General features: G+C 39.5%; 1 protein-coding gene across 2 annotated transcripts in view; it reads left to right on the top strand.

Annotated features, from left to right (window-relative positions):
* Positions 1 to 399: 399 nt before the first annotated feature.
* LOC120051091 (amyloid beta (A4) precursor protein-binding, family B, member 1 interacting protein) overlaps positions 400 to 22,181 on the top strand; it is a 30,858-nt gene continuing 9,076 nt past the window's right edge. For both annotated transcript variants that reach the window (XM_038997742.1, XM_038997741.1), the window contains exons 1-6: positions 400 to 537; positions 12,608 to 12,667; positions 13,732 to 13,819; positions 14,288 to 14,586; positions 15,709 to 15,786; positions 20,517 to 20,676. In XM_038997742.1, coding sequence (XP_038853670.1) covers positions 12,608 to 12,667; positions 13,732 to 13,819; positions 14,288 to 14,586; positions 15,709 to 15,786; positions 20,517 to 20,676 — 685 coding nt within the window. In that variant the 5' untranslated portion in view covers positions 400 to 537. The remainder of the gene's footprint in view (positions 538 to 12,607; positions 12,668 to 13,731; positions 13,820 to 14,287; positions 14,587 to 15,708; positions 15,787 to 20,516; positions 20,677 to 22,181) is intronic.

The raw sequence follows: 22,181 nt of genomic DNA, 5'->3' as shown, positions 1-22,181 counted from the left end.
GAGAAAATTATCTCTGAACCTAAACACCTCAACAATCGCTGCAATGCTTCTACCTTCTCTCTTTCTATTCCCCTCTCCAGACACTCCTTTCCCAGTATCAACATCAATGAACCTCAAGTTTCTCATTGCCACGCGTTGTTTTCAAATTGAGATCTGCACTACACGAAAAATAAAAGAGACTATTCTCTAACTTTTAATGCTAAATCACGCCTATCAGTAATGTACATACTCACCATTACTTTACAGTTAAGCAAGTGGATATGCGAACTTTGGCACTGCCCAGAGCTCAGTGTTGTAAAAGTGTTCAGCTCTGCTCTGGATGGAATGCACTGACAGGTCTAGACCTGAACTTCCGCATAGACCAGGAAACTCAAGTAACAGTTGTTGAGTCAGATACAGTCCAACTCCACACACCCAACCCTTCATGAGTTGTGGTGTTTGTTCAGTGTTATTAGAGAGAAAACTAGACATAATTGACGTCCTATAACCTGTTATTATTCTATCGATACGTGAAAAAGGATTACTCAGGTATCAAAGGTGAGTTCCATTTCTGTTATTGTTGGGATCCACTTGATCCACTGAAGAGACTATATAACTAACCGTTGTCTTCCAATGCTGCTTGCGTACACAGTAAGTACTGAAAGAGTACCTCTACTAACAATAGGATCATCTCCTCATTTGTCAATGTCAATCATGTTCGTTATATTCTCTACATCAGGCTTAAGCAAATTATTTTTCTGTCTTTATCTAAATGTCAGATACCATCAATGTGAAAATCATGTACTTTCCATAGACATGTCAGATTACGTACACGAGTATGTCTGTGTTGTCAAGTTTTCCTGAGTGATACATAGTATTAATATCAGATTAAAAGAGGACAGAATTGCAAAGAGTGGCCAGTTTATTAGGTACACCCATCTAGTATTGGGTCGGACCCCCCTTTTCCTACAGAACAACCTGAATTCTTCGAGGCATGGATTCTACAAGGTGTGGCGTTCAAACGTTGCTCAATTTGTATCAAGGGACCTAACATGTGCCAGGTAAACATTCCCCACACCATTACACCGTTTCCACGGTAGAGTGTGGTTAGAGTGTCTGCTCTGAGATTGCAAGGATGGGAGTTCAATCGCCAGCCGAGTCATACCAGAGTCATAAAATGGGACCCGATGCGTCTCTGCTTGGCCCTCAGAATTAAGGAGAGAGATTGGGGTAAGGCCCTGCGATAGACTAGCATCTTGTCCAGGGGGTGTACTTGTACATCAAGCTGCCTCATGCAGAAACAGGAGATCTGCTCCTATGAGCCATTCTGGCTCGTGCCAGTTCTTGTGTGTTTTATCTTTCCAACTAGGGTTGACTATTAACTAAATATAGGCTGTTGTATGACTCAGGAGCCAGGCTAGAAGGACTTGGTTAGCCTCTAATTCCGCCAGGAAGGCAAGTAGAGTAGTTATTTCTCCCTATTGGTGTTCAGAAAGTTCCTGGCTGCTGAAATTCCTGCTGAGATGACCACCAATGATTGCAGACACTATTACAGAGAGAGAAGCAAAATCACTTGTGAAATATCTCTCTCAATACTTTCCAATGAGAAAGGGAAGGAGTGACCAGGGGGAAAACCTATTTCAGAAGGTCAGGTGTATTTGAACTTTCATGTGTATGCTGAAGGATGTAGGCAGAATTTCTTTTGACTGAATGTTGGAAGACTTTGACATAGATTGCATTTCTCTCAAATTTAAATCAGTCTGGTCTGTTTGACATCTTGAGTTGTTTTCATGCAAGTAACTGTCATATTATTACACTATTTTGAAGTGCCAGTTTTTCAAGATGGAATATGTGGGTCCATATTTTAGTTGTCTACATAGTCTTTACAATGTAGATATCAGGGTTGGGGTCAATTCCATATTAATTTCAAATTCCAAAATCCATTCTGGAATTCAAGCAGGAGTTGGAGAGTTGAATTGGAGTTGTAGCGATCTTCAAAAAACATAATTAGAATTGAATAGGAATTGTAAAAGAAAATTATCCCTGAAATGGAGTTGGATTTGAATTGGAATGTAGACTGTCTGAATTGGAATTGATCATGAACCACCTTTGGAATTGAATTGGAATTTAAAGAGTCTGAATATTATTGAAGAATTGAAGAAGAAATACATCCTTGGAATTTAATTTGAATTTAATTGGAATTTAGACTGTCTGTGTTAGAATTTAATTTGAATTAGAAAATAAAAACATCATTGGAATGGAATTCCATCCTTGAATTGTATTATAATTGTGCAAATTCCAGTTACTGAGTTAATGCGTTTAGAATTGAAATTTAATGCAAACTTAGTTTTAAATCATATAATTATAATTATATACATTACTTTGTATGCAGCATGTTTTGTATGTTGTCTAATGAGAAGTTGACATGCAATATATTTCCATTTAGGTTATTTTGTTCCAATTAAAGTGATAGTTCACCAAAATTACCTTACCCTTAAAGCTGCAATATGTAACTTTTTGGCAGACCTGACCAAATTCACATGGAAATGTGTGTTATTGATCTGTCATTGTCATTGAAAGCAAGTCTAAGAAACGGTAGATATGTTCTATGTGGGGGCCTCCCGAGTGGCGCAGTGGTCTAAGGCATCGCAGTGCTAGCTGTGCCACTAGAGATTCTGGGTTTGAGTCCAGGCTCTGTCACAGCTGGCTGTGACTGGGATACCCATGTGGTGGCACACAATTGGCCCAGCATAGACTGGGTTAGGGAAGTGTTTGGCCGGCAGGGATGTCCTTGTACCATCGCGCACTAGGGACTCCTGTGGTGGGCTGGGCGCAGCGCATGCTGACATGGTTGCTAGGTGTATGGTGTTTCCTCTGACACCTTGATGCGGCTGGCTTCCAGGTTAAGTGGGCATTGTGTCAAGAAGCAGTGCAGCTTGGTTGGGTTGTGTTTCAGAGGACCCATGCCTCTCCCAAGTCTGTATGGGAGTTGCAGTGATGAGACAAGACTGTAACTACCAATTGGATACCATGAAATTGGGGTAAAATAAAGATGTGTGCTATTTCTATGCTTCACGTTCTTAAGTTTTCTTTTTGCGTCTTTCACTTTCAGTTTTGTACACCAGCTTCAAACAACTGAAAATACAATCTTTTTGGTTACGGAAAATATATTTAACAGCGGTTTAGATGGTACAATGATTCTCTACACTACACTTGCTTGTTTTGTCACATAAACTGAAATTAAGCAAACTATTCGAATTTTTGCAACCAGGAAATGGCAGAGCGATTTCTGCATAGTGCATCTTTAAGAAGTCTATGAACTATGACATTGTCATTTTGTAATTTGGGTGAACTATCCCTTAAGGATGCCTTCTATATGGATGCATAATTCTAATTCCACAAAGTATTGTTTATTAAATTATTCTGTATTGATTTATAATTCCATAACATATGCCATTTAGCAGACGCTTTTGTATTGCTTACTTTTAGCCTTGGAGTAATACATTTTAAATGGTGTCAGAGGGCTGATTAACATACAGTACCTTCAGAAACTATTCACACCCCTTGACTTTTTCCACATTTTGTTGTGTTACACCGTGCATTTAAAGTAGATTAAATGTAGATTTTGTCACTGGCCTACACACATACCCCATAATGTCAATGTGGAATAATGTTTTTCTTTTTTTTATACAAATTAATAATAAATGAAAAGCTAAAATGTTTTGAGTCAATATTCAAGCCCCTTGTTATGGCAAGCTTAAATAAGTTCAGGATTAAAAATATGCTTAACAAGTCACATAAATTGCATGGGCTCACTCTGTGTACAATAATAGTGTTTAAAATGAGTTTTGAATGACTACCTCATCTCTGTACCCCACACATACAATTATCTGTAAATAAAAAAAGCACACATTGCATATCCCTTTGAGCATGGTAACTTTATTAATTACACTTTGGATGGTGTATCAATACACACAATCACTACAAAGATACAGGCTTTCTGCCTAACTCAGTTGCTGAAGAGGAAGGAAACCACTCAGGGATTTCACCATGAGGCCAATGGTCACTTCAAAACAAGTACAGAGTTTAATAGCTGTGATAGGAGAAAACTGAGGATGGATCAACAACATTGTAGTTACTGCACAATACTAACCTAATTGACAGAGTGTAAATAAGGAAGCCTGTACAGAATACAAATATTCCAATCATGCATCCAGTTTGCAATGAGGAGCTAAAGTAAAACTGCAAAACATGTGGCAAAGAATTTAACTTTATGTCCTCAATGTAAAGCATTATGTTTGGGGCAAATCCAACACATATCACGCTTCATACTTTCAAGCATGGTGGTGGCTGCATCATGTTATGGGTATGCTTGTCATTGGCAAGGACTAGGGAGCTTCTTTTTATGAATGAAAGAAACAGAATAGTGCTAAGCATAGGCACAATCCTAGAGGAAAACCTGGTTGTCTGCTTTCCAACAGACAATAACCTTAAACACCAGGCCAAATATACTGTACACTGGAGTTGCTCACTGAGACAATATTGAATGTTCTTGAGTGGCCTAGTTACAGTTTTGACTTAGATCGGCTTGAAAATCTATGGCAAGACTTGAAAATGTCTCTGTAGCAATGATCAACAACCAACTTGATAGAGCTTGAAGAATTGTACAATTATAACGTGCAAATATTGTACAATCCAGATGTGCAAATAATTTACCTAGAAAGACTCACAGCTGTAATCGCTGTTAAAGGTGACTCTAACATGTATTGACTCGGGGGTTGAATAGTTACATAATCAAGATATATTAGTGTTTTCAGTTTCACATATATTTTTTACTAACATTTGAATTTTTATTCCACGTTGACATTACAGACTATTTGGTGGAGGTCATTACCAAAAATTAAAATCAATACATGTTAATCCCACTTTGTAACACAACAATGTAAAGAGGTGGGAAATCTTTTTGAAGATAGAAAATACACATGCAAGTGAACGCAATCAATTAATCTCTATCACTAACAAACATAGTCATGGGTGGTATTTCCAACATTCACTCTAAAGGCACACTGGGATATATGCTAATGTAGGTAAATATCTGCATATATCCCAGAGTGCCTGATAGTGAATGTTGAAATTACCACCCATGAATGTGTTTGCTAGTGACAGAGACATGTTTGTTGCATTCAATCCAGTATTTGTATGTGTGTCTTTTGGAAGAGTTAGAACAAAGTGAAAGGTAAATGGTTGAACTCTGTGTACAATTGATGAATGAAGTGATCCTAATCAGTTTGGAAAATAATTTGCTAGAAAATACAAAAATGACTCAAGATGCCATGTTTTTTTATTCAGTATAAAGGAATGTCTGTGGAAACTGTAATTAGGGCTGTGTATTTCTATAACCCTTTGTGTGGTTTTGGCACTATCGTCTGGTTTTGTGAAAACTTCCATATTTTGTTAGTTTTGAGAGAGAGTTCGTTTTTTAATCATCTTTATTGTACCAACAGGCACTTATACAGTGCCTTCAGAAAGTATTCACACCCCTTGACTTTGTCCACGTTTTGTTGTGTTACAAGGTAGGATTAAAATGGATTTAAGTGTAATTTTCTTATCAATGATCTACAGAAAATTCTCTCTAATGTCAAAGTGAAACATTTGTAAAGAATTCATAAAAAATAAAACACTAATATATATTGATTACATACAGTTGAAGTCGGAAGTTTACATAAACCTTAGCCAAATATATTTAAACTCAATTTTTCCCAATTCCTGACATTTAATCCTAGTAAAAATTCCATGTCTTAGGTCAGTTAGGATAACCACTTTATTTTAAGAATGTAAAATGTCAGAATAATAGTAGAGAGAATTATTTATTTCTGCTTTTATTTATTTCATCACATTCCCAGTGGGTCAGAAGTTTACATACACTCAATTAGTATTTGGTAGCATTGCCTTTAAATTGTTTAACTTGGGTCAAACGTTTCGGGGAAGCTTTCATAAGCGTCCCACAATAAGTTGGATGAATTTTGTCCCATTCCTTCTGACAGAGCTGGTGTAACTGAGTCGGGTTTGTAGGCCTCACACGCTTTTTCAGTTCGGCCCTCAAATTTTCTATAGGATTGAGGTCAGGGCTTTGTGATGGCCACTCCAATACCTTGCCTTTGTTGTCCTTAAGCCATTTTGCCACAACTTTGGAAGTAGGCTTGGGGTCATTGTCCATTTGAAAAACCCATTTGCGACCAAGCTTTAACTTCCTGACTGATGTCTTGAGATGTTGCTTCAATATATCCACATAATTTTACTGCCTCATGATATCATCTATTTTGTGAAGTGCACCAGTCCCTGCTGCAGCAAAGCACCCCCACAACATGATGCTGCCACCCCCGTGCTTCACGGTTGGGATGGTGTTCTTCGGCTTGCAAGCCTCCCCCTTTTCCTCCAAACATAATGATGGTCATTATGGCCAAACAGTTCTATTTTTGTATCATCAGACCAGAGGACATTTCTCCAAAAAGTACAAACTTTGTCCCCATGTGCAGTTGCAAACCGTAGTCTGGCTTTTTTATGGCGGTTTTGGAGCAGTGGCTTCTTTCTTGCAGAGCGGCCTTTCAGGTTATGTCGATATAGGACTCGTTTTACTGTGGATATAGATACTTTTGTACCTGTTTCCTCCAGCATCTTCACAAGGTCCTTTGCTGTTATTCTGGGATTTATTTGCACTTTTCGCACCAAAGTGCGTTCCTCTCTAGGAGACAGAACGCGTCTCCTTCCTGAGCGGTATGATGGCTGCGTGGTCCCATGGTATTTATACCTGTGTACTATTGTTTGTACAGATGAACGTGGTACCTTCAGGTATTTGGAAATTGCTCCCAAGGATGAACCAGACTTGTGGAGGTCTACAATTTTTTTTTCTGAGGTCTTGGCTGATTTCTTTTGATTTCCCCATGATGTCAAGCAAAGAGGCACTGAGTTTGAAGGAATTAGTGGAGTGGTTGAAAAACAAGTTTTAATGACTTCAACCTAAGTGTATGTAAACTTCTGACTTCAACTGTAAGTGTTCAACCCCCTGAGTCTTCTGGGTAAGTCTCTAAGAGCTTTGCACACCTGGATTGTGCAATACTTGCACATGATTATTTAAAAAAATCTTCAAGCTCTGTCAAGTTGGTTGATGATCATTGCTGGACAGCCATTTTCAAATCTTGCCATAGATTTTCAAGCCGATTTAAGTCAAACTGTAACTAGGCCACTCAGGAATATTCAATGTCATCTTGGTAAGCAACTCCAGTGTATATTTTGCCTTGTGTTTTAGATTATTGTCTTGCTGAAAGGTGAATTTGTCTCCCAGTGTCTGTTCGGAAAGCAGACTGAACCGGGTTTTCCTCTAGGATTTTGCTTTGGCTTAGCTCTGTTCCGTTTCTTTTATCCCCAAAAAACCCTAGTCCTTGTCGATGATAAGCATACCCATAACATGATACAGCTTGAAAATATGAAGAGTAGTGCTCACTGATGTGTTGGATTCGCCACAAACATAACACTTTCTATTCAGGACATAAAGGTAATTTCTTTGCCTATTTTGTTGTTGCTTTAGGGGCTTATTGCAAACAGGATTTTTTATTTATTTAACTAGATGTGAAATTCATCATAATGCTGGTCGCCTCAATTCCAAACACGAAGCACTTCTATTCTCACTGCAGACCTTCTGTATATTTGGCCTAAAACACAAGATGTTTCTTAACTGTACTTTTTTTGATGATCGCTGAACAGAAGAAGTAAACTGACAGAGATGTCCTGCCTATAGGCACAGGGGCACGTGCCCCCTCAGATTTGTCCTGTTTTTAAAAATACAGTATTACAGTTTATCAGTATTACAGTTTATCTGTAATACTACTAACCACGTAGCAATTATATGGAGTTGGCTTAAGCTAGCCCAGATTGGTTCTCAATCTCCCAACCTTTAGAAAAGCAAGCAAAAATGAAATGTACTGAATAAGACTCACATTCCTTTCAATATTTTACCTAGATTGTAGCAGAGATACAGAGAAGCATATTTTGTTTCTTGAAAAAAATAACCACCAGTCAGGAGGATACAGATAGCTGAAGAGCCATGCTTAGATATGCATTAAAAAATGACTTGATGCAAAATGCAAAATTCTCCAACTTCCGGACTGTCAAACCACCCCCAGCCATCTTCACGTACTTTGTGCACCCTAAGATTTTTGAGATGGATGTCCCTGAGACAGTCCCTGAGAACGCATGTACTCTTCATCTGAGTCAACAAACCTCCATGTTGATAAAATCACACAACATTTCAAGAAAAATGGCTTCCTCATACATACAGTTTGAATTGCAGCTCAGTTCAAGTTGATGCGATGGTTGAAATACCTAGTAGTTTTGTGTTTACACAAACGGACATTGTAACAAATGCTGTGTCTGTCTTGCATAACATTTCATGTAGCAGGATGATGGGTGTTAACTGACAACTAAGATAGATGTTAGTGGTTTTGCTGACATCACTTTGCAGCTTACAACTCAACTGTTTGTGGAGGTATTGAGCAAAATGAAGCTATGAGGTTTGACACGCTGTCACGCCCTGACCTTAGTTCCTTTGTTATGTCTCTATTTTTGGTTTGGTCAAGGCGTGAGTTGGGGTGGGCATTCTATGTTTTTGTTCTATGTTTTATATTTCTATGTGTTTGGCCGAGTGTGGTTCTCAATCAGAGGCAGCTGTCTATCGTTGTTTCTGATTGAGAACCATACTTAGGTAGCCTCATCCCACCTGTGTTTTGTGGGTTGTTGTTTCCTGTTGTGTGTCTGCACCAGCCAGAACCGTTTCGGTTGTTATTCTTTGTTATTTTTGTTATTTCAGTGTTCATTTAATAAATATGGACACGTACCACGCTGCACCTTGGTCCTCTCCTTCCAACAGCCGTTACACACGCATCTTCCAGTAACATGGCTTTCTGGGCTTCTATGTAGAGGGGTGGGGTCACAGATTATCTTGATAGCAATAGGGTATTGCACCAATCAGATAATATAGCATTGAACATAAACTAGGTCAGTGCTGCCAACTGCTTTCTGTTGAATATCTTCTACCATGTTTGCTCAGGGTGGAATATAACCACTAACCAGAGCCGACTGATTGAGTATTGTTCCTGACTTCTCTCAATCCGTCCTCTCTGGCTAGGTGGAATTTGTATTTATGAAGGATCCCCATTAGATCTTCCTGGGGCTGAAACAAAATAATATATAAGATATGATATGCCGTAAAGATAGTTGTAGGTGTTGTTAGGTCACGTTTCACCCATTCTCTAGCTACTGACACTGGTCTCTCATTCAAGCTAAGGGTGTTACTTACCACTATGATTTAGAGGGGTTGGGTTAAATGCAGAAGACATTTCAGTTGAATGCATTCAGTTGTGCAACTGACTAGGTATCCCTTTTCCCTTTCCCTGTTCTGACCGTTTGCTGAAAAGTCAACCTCTTAGTGATTTTTCAGTCACTTCAGAGAGGCAATGTTGAGATTTGGCACTGTGCACTTTAGTATCCTCTTCAAAATTATGCTTTTAAACACAGCTGGCTGGATCTAAATGACCGATACACTAATCCTTTCCTCCTGTGACGTCCAAGCACAAATGGAAACTGACATCAGCTACACAATGTGTTTGTATGTTTTGTAGATTGCTGACGTTTCCAGAAATCACCAAGAGATGGCTATTGTATGATATTCTGGGGTTGTCATAACACAAAGCAAAACAGAAACCCAATGCAGAGTGGAAAACAACTACAGAGCATAGAAGTGGGGGAAACCTAGTAAGAAAGTATGCTCTGTCTAATTTTCTCATTGTTTCATCTGCTGTCTTAAACAGTTGTAACCACACAAACCTCTGCTACTGGGCTGCAACCTGGTCTCAGAGCATTTCGTATTATTCTGTACATAAATCCGAGGGACTCCATTTAGTAACACATAATACGGTTTGTAATTCGTAATATATGTATGGTATGTAATAATTAGTGGATGTCCATCACCCATTTCCTATGATATATTACAAATGACAAACCGTATCATGTGTTACGAATTTCAAAATATACAATATGTTACGATTTTGAAAAAAGTACTATATGTTACGAATTTGCAAAATGTATGATATGTTAATTAGCTAGGTGGCTAATGTTAGTTAGTTGGCTAACATTAGCTAGGCTAGGGGTTAGGGTTAAGTTTAGGAGTTGGGTTAAAGGGTTGAGGTTAGGGTTAGGGTTAGGGGAAGGGGATAGCTAAAGGTGTATTATGTGTTACGCATTTCTAAATATACAACATGTAACGAATTTGCAACATTTACTATATGTTTTGCATTTGAAAAGTGCATAATATGTTACGAATAGGTGGCAAACGTTAGCTAGCTGGCTGACTTTAGCTAGGCTAGGGGTTAGGGGTTAAGTTGAAGAGTTGGGTTAAAGGGTTAAGGTTAGGGTTATGGGAAGGGGATCGCTAAAGCGTTAAGGTTAGGTGAAGTGTTAGCTAAAAAGGTTAAGGGTAGGGATAGGGGAAGTGTTAGCCAACATCAGTCTTACGTAACCATACCAAACGTAACATGTCATACTAATTTTAGTGTCCCGGATTTACGTTTCCTATATTACGTCTACGAGACCAGGCTGTCTACATCTGAGGGGCAGAAGGAACTTTGTTTACATTTGGCTGTTTTGTCGTGAATTTGCTCACGTTTAATACTGAATATAGGATTTTCAACTGTTTGCCCATAATCAGATTTTGAGTGAAATAAGAGTCATGTGTTCTGAGTGTTAAACTGACAAGATATGATCATGTTAACCTCATGGGGTATTTAGCGAGGACCAAATACATCAGGCGTATAAAGTTGCAGCGCTTGCAAAAGACATTGCATATTACCATCTCCTGCAACCTTCACAAATACTTTCAACATCACGAGAAGCAAGAGGAAGTTGCCCTGTAACCACTTCCCTCTGTTTTGGGACACACCGGACATTCTAGCAAGGGTGGGGGAGCAACACACATACCCACACACACAGGTGTTATCTGTACAAACAAGTGCTCAATCTGTTATGGGTTAAAATAGTTTTAGAGAAACTTGATATCACTAACGTTACTGTATATAATGATGCCTGCATGAAGCAGTGAATCACATTTTTTCTTGAGAAGTTAACGTTCGTCGAATGCCAGTCTAGTTGGTCATAGATTATATCTTGACAAAACTTTTTATTTTCAATGGTTTGTTTTGATATGAATTTTGGATTTGACATTAATTGTATGTGAATTACGCATGAGTATATTTAATTACATATCCTATACAACTCACCAATCCTACATCACTACTAAATTAGCCATATTCTACAATAGAAAAACACGATTTGTGTTTTGACTGCACAGTCCGGCACACCGTAACATTTGTTCTACTACAGATAATGGGGCTTAACATATTGTGTGTGAAAAAGAGACAGCATAATGTACATCATGACTACAGTAGCTCTCGAAATATGGCTCCCAATCTATTTTTTACTTTGACTTAAGTAAATCAAATTGATGGAGGTGGCCCCATGATAAATTAAGCCTACACACTCATGCCAACAATAGTACCATGGGAGTCATAGTATGACAACTGAGGATCTGATCATGTCTGTTAAAAGTGGGTCTGGATTTTCCTTCTTGATGAGTAATTTGATAAGCAACTAATTCAAAATGATGGTATCGTGATTGAGTAATAATTTGTGGTATAACTTTTACCCTCAGTTAATTTAATGATTTACCGGGCATACCAAAATGATACTATTTTAACTTAATTTACCATATCATTATTTTCCTGAGTTTGAGAACTCAAAGGTGGTCTTGAATGTAATCAAGGCAATGACAAATTATGAGGTCATTTTAAAAGTATCAAAGGGAAAGATATCACTGTCTGCATTTCAAATGCATAAAAGCAACAGCCCTAATCTAAGATATCAACGTACTGTACATACTCTATCAGTGATATACAGTAGGTGTAGCATTTCTGGGCAAGGGGAAGGTCTGTTTGAACGTTTGTTTTTTTGTTTGGCCTAACCAGGAAGTGAATTCCAGTATCTGATTGATTGACTTTCTATGAATTCCACATTATTGGATTATCAACCAAACAACATAAGAAACAAGTAATGAACAATCTTTCATCATTTGTTGTACTCATGCAGTTCCCCCAAAAAGGAGTTTTGAAAGGCACTGCATGTCTTGACAAGGAATGAATGCCTGGAGTTATACATACCATGCTTTACTTCCTGGAGTCTATGTTGGGGAGGTTGAGCAAGAACATTTGGCTCTTGGCTACATATTACGAATGAAAACATTCTATAGTGCAGTAATCTCCTACAGTTGGCGGTTCAACACAGAAATGGAGAAATGCAATGTGTGTGTGTTGAAGTTAGTGTGCACTTTTTCAAAGGTGACACAGTATGTTTGCGCATGACAATCTTAAATATAATCTCAAAACTCATTCCTAACATTCTCCGGTTGGAGATAGCGTTCTTGTATTGAGATGTAATGTATCAGTCTCAATCTACGACTTTACCTATTACCAATGTTATAGGTTCTAGGTCTTTCCTCGCTCATCCCTTGACTTGTCTTCAACAGATGGACGACATAGACGCTATGTTCAGTGACTTGTTGGGGGAGATGGATCTCCTCACCCAGGTGAGTTCAGTCCGCACACAACAGCAACGCCTGGGGCATTTGTAACTCACCCTTTGTAAACACTATATTAATAACAACATCCATGAATAAGCCTTTATAAATACTTACAAATGTTTATTACATTCTTAGAAATGTTAGAAATGCCTGTGACTCGTAAAGTTTGTCATGCTGCATGTTTAAACATCTTTACAACGGATGCCAGCAGTCACACAGGATAGAAATCCCCAACAACTGTTGATAAAAGAACCTCACACGATCCAATATACCGTACACAATAAATGTCCTGAAGTTTCAAACTGACAGTAGTCATGACTGCTATGCTTTCGCTCACCAGGGAAGACAGCATTCATCTCTCTTTATTTCTTCAAGGTGATCCCCCAAATGCCAGCAGTTGCTGACTATTATGCAAACCCGCAAGAAAAACATGTATACATTATTCATACACACAGATCTACAATACAATATGGTCAGTATTATGGACCCCATCTTCCTGTAAGATGCATATGTTACTCCTCATTCCGTTGAAAAGTTGCTGGTAACATAATAACAATGATATTCTATGGGCAACACGGTAGAGATGTTTCGGATTGTTCCCTGTCTATTTGGACCGAAACCACTTGTAAATAAAGCACTGCTTATGAGAAACATGACAGTAACACTAAAACACACGAGCGCTCAACAAGACACTTCAGACTGCCAAGCACCCGCGAAACAGCGAGAGAACCACTTTAAGAAAGGGGGTAAAACGTTAAACTCATAAGCAGGGTAGACGTTAGCATAACTGTTTGAAGACACGTATGATCACTTGATACTTTTCCACCCACTTTGTGTTTTCTATTAAAACTCCATGTTGCCTGAAATACCTCATATTGAACATCATTTCTCATTTGATTTCATGAATTTGGCATTAGTCCTTCAACTGTTTTCTATGCAAGAATCAGCATACTTTATTTGAGTTCCTGGAACTCCACATTGGATTTAAAAATCCAGATGGCTACATGGGGACTGGAGTTGTTGTCTTTGGTTTATTGTTAAACTCCTTTGTTCTTTGTTTTTCCCTGCAGAGTCTTGGGGTTGAAACGCTGCCCCCAGAGCCACCTTCTAGCTCAAGCAGAGAAATGAACTTCTCCATGGGCTTCGCTGATATGAACGGTAAATCATAAGCCTAATTATGGCCCTACCTAACACTGCTAGTGTTAAAAATATAGTGTTAAAATGGCTCAGATATCAGTTTAAAAATCCCAGAGGCCAACGTCGGCCTTTTCTAACTTTGGTACAGTTTGACGCCTATTATTTCTCCAGTGGGTCACTTTTCGGGGGAAGAATGACATCAATTACCTAGAAAATTACCAGAAATTAAGATTGAACCAATGACGCAGAGAGGTAGGAAAAGAGTTACTAATCATACCTCTGGAATATGTCTGGCTACTGTTCAGGCTCTAATTTCAGACAGAGATTAAGATCCAGCCTACACACCAATTATAGCTGTAGGCCTCCGGCTTTCACTCAGTGCAAAACAAGCAGTATTTGTCTGGAGCTTGTGTCATAGCAAGGTCAAAATGTCCATTGTTATTATACTGTAGCTTGAGCTTCATTTTGTTTTCCCTCTTTTCTACACAGTCGAATCCCTGAATGAATTGGAGGAAAATGACTTGGACGCACTGATGGCTGATTTGATGGCCGACCTCAATGATACAGAGGAGAAGCTGGCGGCGGAGCTAGGAGGGAAGAAAGAGGCTGAAGCGCCGCACCCGGACCTACCTCCCGCTTCGCATGGGCTCAGCTTCTACCCAGTCCCCTCACTCTCCACCCCCACCTCGCCCGAGAGGGGCCCCAACACCTTTAGCGCCCCACTAGCTGACTCCCCCGCACCCATTCACTCGCCACCTACGCTTCCACAGCATGCTAAGCCCTCCAAGGTGAGTCAGCTAAGGTTCCACACCTAGGCCAGCACTAAAGGCCTTTAGCTGAGCACAGAGGAAGTGAACAAGCTACACTCTACCATGGTTTTAAAGCCTGTCAGCCACATCTCATCCTGAGAGAGACAGCACAGACTCATTTGATTATATCCACATTGTTTTTCTCACTTTACTGTAGCAGACGCTCTTTTCTAGTGTGACTAATTGGAATTTAGATCAACACAAATTCATTGTTTACATTAGGTGCTTGAAACAGATACTTGCAAGATGGAGGGCCTGTATAATGACGCTATACATGTACTAGATGTCAGGGAAGGATGGTATTGTATTTACCACCTTCTCACAGTGAAGTCGTAGTGAGATTGTTTCTTGGCCCAGGCCACTGGGGCATCTATTACAATACCTCAGAGGGAAAAGCAGGGATTCTGTCTGGAATGGACCAAACACACACATGGATGGGGAGGAAAGAGTAACAGGATCGATAGAGGGGTTAGTGTGAGAGATTTTATTCATTTAACAGTCCTTCTGACCGCATCCGATGGAGATGAAAAACACCAGGTATCCATCACAGTCACACATAACAATACCCATAATACTGTTCATCATCACTCAGCTCCTGCTCTGCTATTTGTCCATTCAGAGGCATATACTGTATGGAGATGTATGTATCCAGTATATGGCTCTGAGTCCATCATTATCTGACCTCATTCAATAGCCATCAAGCATCATCCGTTTTTCATAACCTATGTTACGTAACGTATGACTAATATACATTATAAACAGTAGCAAGGATCTGTTGTGTGTTATAAACTGGTTGGTTCAAGCCCTGAATGCTGATTGGCTGACAGCCGTGGTATGTCAGACCGTATACCACGGGTATGACAAAACATTTATTTTTACTACTCTAATTGCATTGGTAACCAGTTTATAATAGCAATAAGACACCTCGGGGGTTTGTGATAAAAGGCCAATATACCACTCCGCAATGCGTTGTGCCTAAGAACAGCCCTTAGCCCTGATATATTAGCCATATACCACACCCCCTCGGGCCTTATTGCTTAATTATAAACCTACTGTGCTCTATGTCACTTAATTAAAAACCAATCATTGATTTTCCTTCAGGAAGAAATAGAGGCACAAATGAAAGCAGACAAAATCAAACTGGCATTGGAGAAGCTGAAAGAGGCCAAAGTCAAAAAGGTAAGTAGCATGACAGAGGGCGAAACACTATACAAAATCCAACACATTGTCCACCAACCAAAAGAGGCATTTCGGGGAGAAGGAAAGAAAACCCTGAACAGCAGTCAAGCTGAATGATCATTCTCTTTTCTGTTTCCATTCATCCTGATAATTGATGTCTGCCTTACACAGGACAAAATGGTTTCCTTCTCTGTGTGATTTGTGGACACTTCCACATCTTCAAAGCAGCCGTCTGCTAAATCACTGACACATGTGGCCTTTCAGGCACTACTGCTAGCAAGAAAGAAAATAGCTTGGTTTGTGAAATCTACAATTTTACTCAGATTCACCGCAATATTGCTTTTGAAAATAAACCATCATTAATATTATTTAATAGATGTAATGAGCTGTCATAACAGCATCATAACATGACATTGGAACATGTCAAACACTGTCACTCAGTAGCGGATTGGCAGCTTTTCAGGCAATTACAAAATAGATGCACTTCTTCAATTAAGAAAGATCAAATCAAGCTACACTCTAAGTTCTATCTTAGACTGCTGGTGATCGCTCTGAATTTTGGAAAACAGTTAAACTGCTTCCCGTCTCCCAGCCTCTAGTTTACTCAATGAAAGATCTGTCAACTTCTAGTCAATCTTTGTTTTAATTTCAACAACTAGACGCCTTGCTTGATACTTTTTTTTATTAAAATGCACTGGGGCTGATCTGCTTGATCCTTTCTTGTTGCAGCTTTATGTTCCCCTGATTGCGGAATCATTGACTCATACTTTTAACCTGACGATTATCTCTGGTGCTAACTCCAGGGTTTGGAAGGTTGCCCATGTGCTTCCTCTCCACAAAGCTGGTGACCCCTCCGACCTAAATAATTATTGCCCGATCTCTAAACTGTCTTGCCTATCAACTTTCAGTTTATATCTTTCCTAGCTAAGAAATTCATTCTAAGTGCTTATCAATCTGCTTTAAGGTCAAATCATAGCACCATCTCTGCTGAATCACTGGTTTTAAATGATATGGTAAATTGTAGGAAACTCTGGAAACTCTGTGCTGCCCTCTTCATTGTTCTGTCAAAAGCCTTTGATACCGTTGACCACTTTCTACTAATTCAAAGATTGTCTGAAGTTGGCCTGGATCAGGCATCATGTAATTGGTTTAAAAACTACCTGACAGAAAGGACACAATGTGTATTCTCTGATGGTGTTAAGTCAAGTTTCCTTGATAATACGAAAGGTGTCCCACAGGGGTCGATTTTAGGTCCTGTACTTTTTACTGTCTATAAAAACAATATTGGTCTATCTGCAAGAAATTTGAACATACACCTGTATGCAGATGACACAGTTGTGTATGCTATTGCCCCACAGTTGACCGGGCTCTTTCAGAGCTACAATCTGCCTTTATTCCATTGCAGAAAGGCTTTGTTGAACTGAAATTGGTACTTAATGCAGGTAAAACCAAGTATATGTTATTTTCCAAAACACTTAAAATGGTATATGATGATTTATGCATAAGCACATTGGATGGTGCCAACATTGATTGTGTCCTTGCTTATACAGTGCCTTCAGAAAGTATTCACACCCCTTGACCTTTTACACATTTTGTTGTGTTACAACCTGAATTAAAATTTGATTAAATTGAGATTTTTGGTCACTGGCCTAAACACAATACCCCATAATGTCACAATGGAATTATGTTTTTCAGAATTTTTACAAATTAATAAAAAATGAAAAGCTGAAAGGTCTTGAGTCAAGAAGTATTCAACCCCTTTGTTATGGCAAGCCTAAATATGTTCAGTAGTAAAATATTGCTTAACAAGTATAAGTTGCATGGACTCACTCTGTGTGCAATAATAGGGTTTAAAATATTTTTTTATGACTACCTCATCTAAACTACACATACAATTATCTGTAAGGTCCCTCACTCAAGCAGTGAATTTCAAACACAGATTCAACCACAAAGAGCAGGGAGGTTTACCAATGTCTCGCAAAGAAGGGCATTTATTAGTAGATGCTAAAAAACAGACATTGAATTTCCCTTTGAGCATGGTGAAGTTATTAATTACACTTTGGATGGTGTATCAATACCCCTAGTCATTACAAAGACACAGGCCTTCTTCCTAACTCAGTTGCCGGAGAGGAAGGAAACCGCTCAGGGATTTCACCATGAGTCCAATGGTGAATTTAGTTTAATGGCTGTCATAGCAGAAAACTGAGGATGGATCAACAACATTGTAGTTACACCATAATACTAAACTAAGTGACAAAGCGAAAAGAAGGAAGCCTATATAGAAAAAAAATATTACAAAACTTGCATCCTGTTTGCAACAAGGCACTAAAGTAATACTGCAAAATATGTGGCAAACCAATTAACTTTTTGTCCTGAATACAAAGTGTTATTTTTGGGGCAAATCCATCACAACACATTACTGAGTACCACTCTACATATTCCAAGCATAGTGGTGGCTGCATCATGTTATGGGTATGCTTGTAATTGTTAAGGAATGTTTTCAGGATACAAAATAAACAGGGTAGAGTTAATCACAGGCAAAATCCAAGAGGAAAACCTGGTTCAGTAAGCTTTCCATTAGACACTGGGAGATGAATTCACCTTTCAGCAAGATAATAACAAAAAAAGGCTAGCTCTACTCTGGAGTACCTTACCAAGAAGACAGTGAATGTTCCTGAGTGGCAGAGTTACAGTTTTGACTTAAATCTGCTTGAAAATTAATGGCAAGACCTGGAAAGGGTTATCAACAACTAATATGACAGAGCTTGAAGAATTTTGAAAAGAATAATGGGCAAATGTTGCACAATCCAGGTGTGGAAAGCTCTTAGAGACTTACCCAGAAAGATTTACAGCTGTAATCGCTGCAGAAGATGATTCTAACATGTATTGATTAACAGGGGGTTGAATACTTACGTAAACAAGATACAGTATATTAGTATTGTGTGTAGATTGTTGACAAAAAAATTGCAAATCAATTTTAATCTCACTTTATAACACAACAAAATATTGGGTGTGAATACTTTCTGAAGACGCTGTAAATATCTATGGCATATATAAGTTAGTTAAGAAGCTGAGAATAAAAATAAGCTTTGTATTTAGATATAGGTCATGCCTCTCATTAAATAACAGAAAGCAGATAATTCAGTCAACATTCCTGCCGGTCCCAGACTATGACGACACCATCTATATATGAAGGCAGCTACCAAAACGCTGAAACCATTGGATGTATGTAGTTTATCACAGCGCATTGCGCTTTATTACGGGCAATAGGTTCAGTGCACATCACTGGATTCTGTGTCAGAAAGTAGGTTGGCCCTCTTTGAAGTCTCGTAGATTGATGCATTTCTCTCTTTTTGTTTATAAAGCTATTTTACAAAAACTTCCGCTTTAGACATACGCATTACCATACCGGTCTCAGGGATGGCTAACTCTGGAAATTCCTTCGGTGTCTACAGAGTTAGGTAAATCAGCTTACTTGTGGAATAATCTCCCAAACTTTCTAAAATTGGATGAATTGGTGCATCTAGGGCATTTCAGACAGCTGATTGAGGACCTTTTTAATGAAGAATGTGCTTGTTTTCCATGACTGTGTTTTGCATCTCTGTTTTGTTTTCATATTGTATTGATGTGTATATGCTTGTAATTACAGGGCTCATCTGTAAACGAGACCTTGGTCTCAGCATGACTCCATGTCAAAATAAAGGTTAAATGCGTTTTTTTGGTAAATGCCTGAAGCAGTGTGTAAGGTAACTAGACTAGGCCTATGTCATGTAGCCCTATGTGCCTAATGGTAATATAAAATGGCACTAATGAAGGTTCAGGAAACAGACTTTCTGCCTTCTCTGGTCGGTTTCATAGAAACTCCTGTCCTGAGCAGAGAGACGTTTCATTTCTCAGTGGTCTGCAGTGTCGTTCTCTGTGGTCAAACGCCAATGAGGCCTTTTCCTTCATGTGTTCTAAAGGTTAAAGCGAACGTTCCAGAATGAGCACATTTCCTTTGTGAATCCACTCGTTTGAAGACACCTAATTCTAGAAGTGATCCATTACACACACTACTTAACTATATGGTGCACATCCATCCATTATTCTTCGTAGGAGATGGCGGAAAAACCTGATCTAAAACGACAAATCCTCTACGACGCTATCGTCTTCGAAAGGCACATTTTTATGACACAACTTGGCTGACCTCTGGATGGTCTGCGAAGCTTCTCTGCTTCCTAAGTCGGGATCTGTTGCCAGACGACAGGAAGTTCAAGGCCACATGAGCCAGGAAGTGTGAGCTTAATTCCAGTCTATTTTGGGCTTTATTTATGGGGCGATAGCAAGACCATGACCGCCATAGCTCCATAGAGGCTAATGATCATTCAATGCTCTATGACTGCTCAGCTAGCGCCAATGCTAGCGGTAGCGGCTAGCTTTTTGAGGACTGTTATACAACGGTCAGCTGGAATCAAGGCATCTGTATTATTCCCCCCACACCTGTACTGTTTTCTCATCAACATCATACTGGAAACACACTCTGGGCTATAAAGCTGTCATATACATTAAAGCTATGATTATAAGAAGCTCACATCTCGTTCTGTAACACATAAATAAAACATGAAACGGCAACCTGGACAGTGTCCTACTGTCATTACACGTATTACTAGGATTTAGTACACAATACATACTTTCCAATGCCGCCAATATTTAAATGTTCATCTCTGTAAATGTCTCTTATCTCTATGCAGCTGGTGGTGAAGGTGGTGATGCATGACGGTAGCTCCAAGACACTGATGGTGGATGAGAGACAGACAGTGAGGGATGTTCTGGACAACCTGTTTGAGAAGACCCACTGTGACTGCAACGTGGACTGGAGCCTGTCAGAGACCAACCCCGAGCTGCAGCTTGGTGAGCCTGATCCTCTCGCCAAACACACACAGACCCACGCATGCACGCACACACAATATATACTGTTCTGTGGTTTCAATGCACTAACTCTATACCACACATACAGAGGGTGATATACCAGGTGGGATTTTATTCAGGTCCAGATGATGGACTGTGTTTTCATTGATTCACGATGACAGCCTTGCTGTGGTGAGCACACAATGAGGTGTTGATGCATCCCACCACACACACGCACACACACACACCAGGCAGGTGGGTTTCATTTCCTGCATTGGACACGGTCAGTCATCCTCCCTGTTATGCGGAAATATAGTCCTCATGACCTCAATCCTCCATCTCTCTACCTCAGCTACTGTTGGACTTTATAGGCAACATTTTCGTTCAGTCAGCTCATTACCATGTCTTTGGTTTGCTCTGGAGAAGCCCTACTTTTGGGAAAAACATGCAAATCATGATTTACCTGATGTAATACATTTCTGATCATCTGTAATCCTTTCTGGTCCTCTCAGAGCTGCTAGGAGTACTGGGTGGAGGAGTCAAGCGCAGAGAGCAGGGATTCAAGAACGTGGATTTATTTTCCAGTAGACAGGGAAAAACGATCATGCCCTAAACACACGGGCGCATGAAAATACGAGTCCAAAACACAGGACTAAACTGTCCAGAAAAAATAATAAATCCACAATACAATCCAACACCAAATAACAGAGAAACAAGCCCGCACAAAAGCCAGCGGGCTTACTGCCCTTAAATAGCCTACCCACAAAACTAAACTCAAAACAGGTGCACCCAATCAGCCCAAACTAACAGAAACAAAAATAATAGAATCGATGGCAGCTAGTAGGCCGGTGACGACGACCGCCGAGCGCCGCCCGAACAGGAAGAGGCACCATCTTCGGTGGGATTCGTGACAGGTCCCCTATAACACTAAGCTCATTCCTCTAATTGCAGTCAGTTTATGGAGAGTCAAGACAAACCTTCAAACCATTGCCCATATTCTATAACGGCGGAGCACAACTTGACTTCATGAAAGTCTTTGAATTCCTGTTAGTGCAATTTGAATACAGTGGTGCATTTGCCTGTATTGTAAACCCCAATGGAGATGAGTGGAAAAAGGAACTTCCCCCCTGGTCAACACTTGGTTTATTTTTTGTCATGAGGGCTATTTGAAGACCAATGTTGGCCACCTCACCCGCATGACATTTTAGACTGCCACATGCTAGCCCTCAAGACTATATTCCATGACAGGGTGTTACTCTTGAACAAACCAGAAGTACTGCTGATATGACTGTATGCTCAATGCTCCACTCCTGTCTATGACACAGCTACGCCCCACTCGCAACAAAACCTATTTTTGTTTGAAGGCATACAGTACGTCTGCTTCTATAAAACCTCAAAACATATCTGATCGATTGGAAATGAAATAGATTTTGATCTGCGTCCTAAAAATTCCTTGTGAACGTAATGTTTTACTGTACATGTTACATGGTGCAAATGTTCTGGAAAAT

Source organism: Salvelinus namaycush, chromosome 7 (genome assembly GCF_016432855.1).
Source record: "Salvelinus namaycush isolate Seneca chromosome 7, SaNama_1.0, whole genome shotgun sequence".
NCBI lineage: Eukaryota > Metazoa > Chordata > Actinopteri > Salmoniformes > Salmonidae > Salvelinus > Salvelinus namaycush.
The sequence above is the reverse complement of the archived record's forward strand: the minus strand, read 5'-3'. Positions and strand labels throughout refer to the sequence as shown.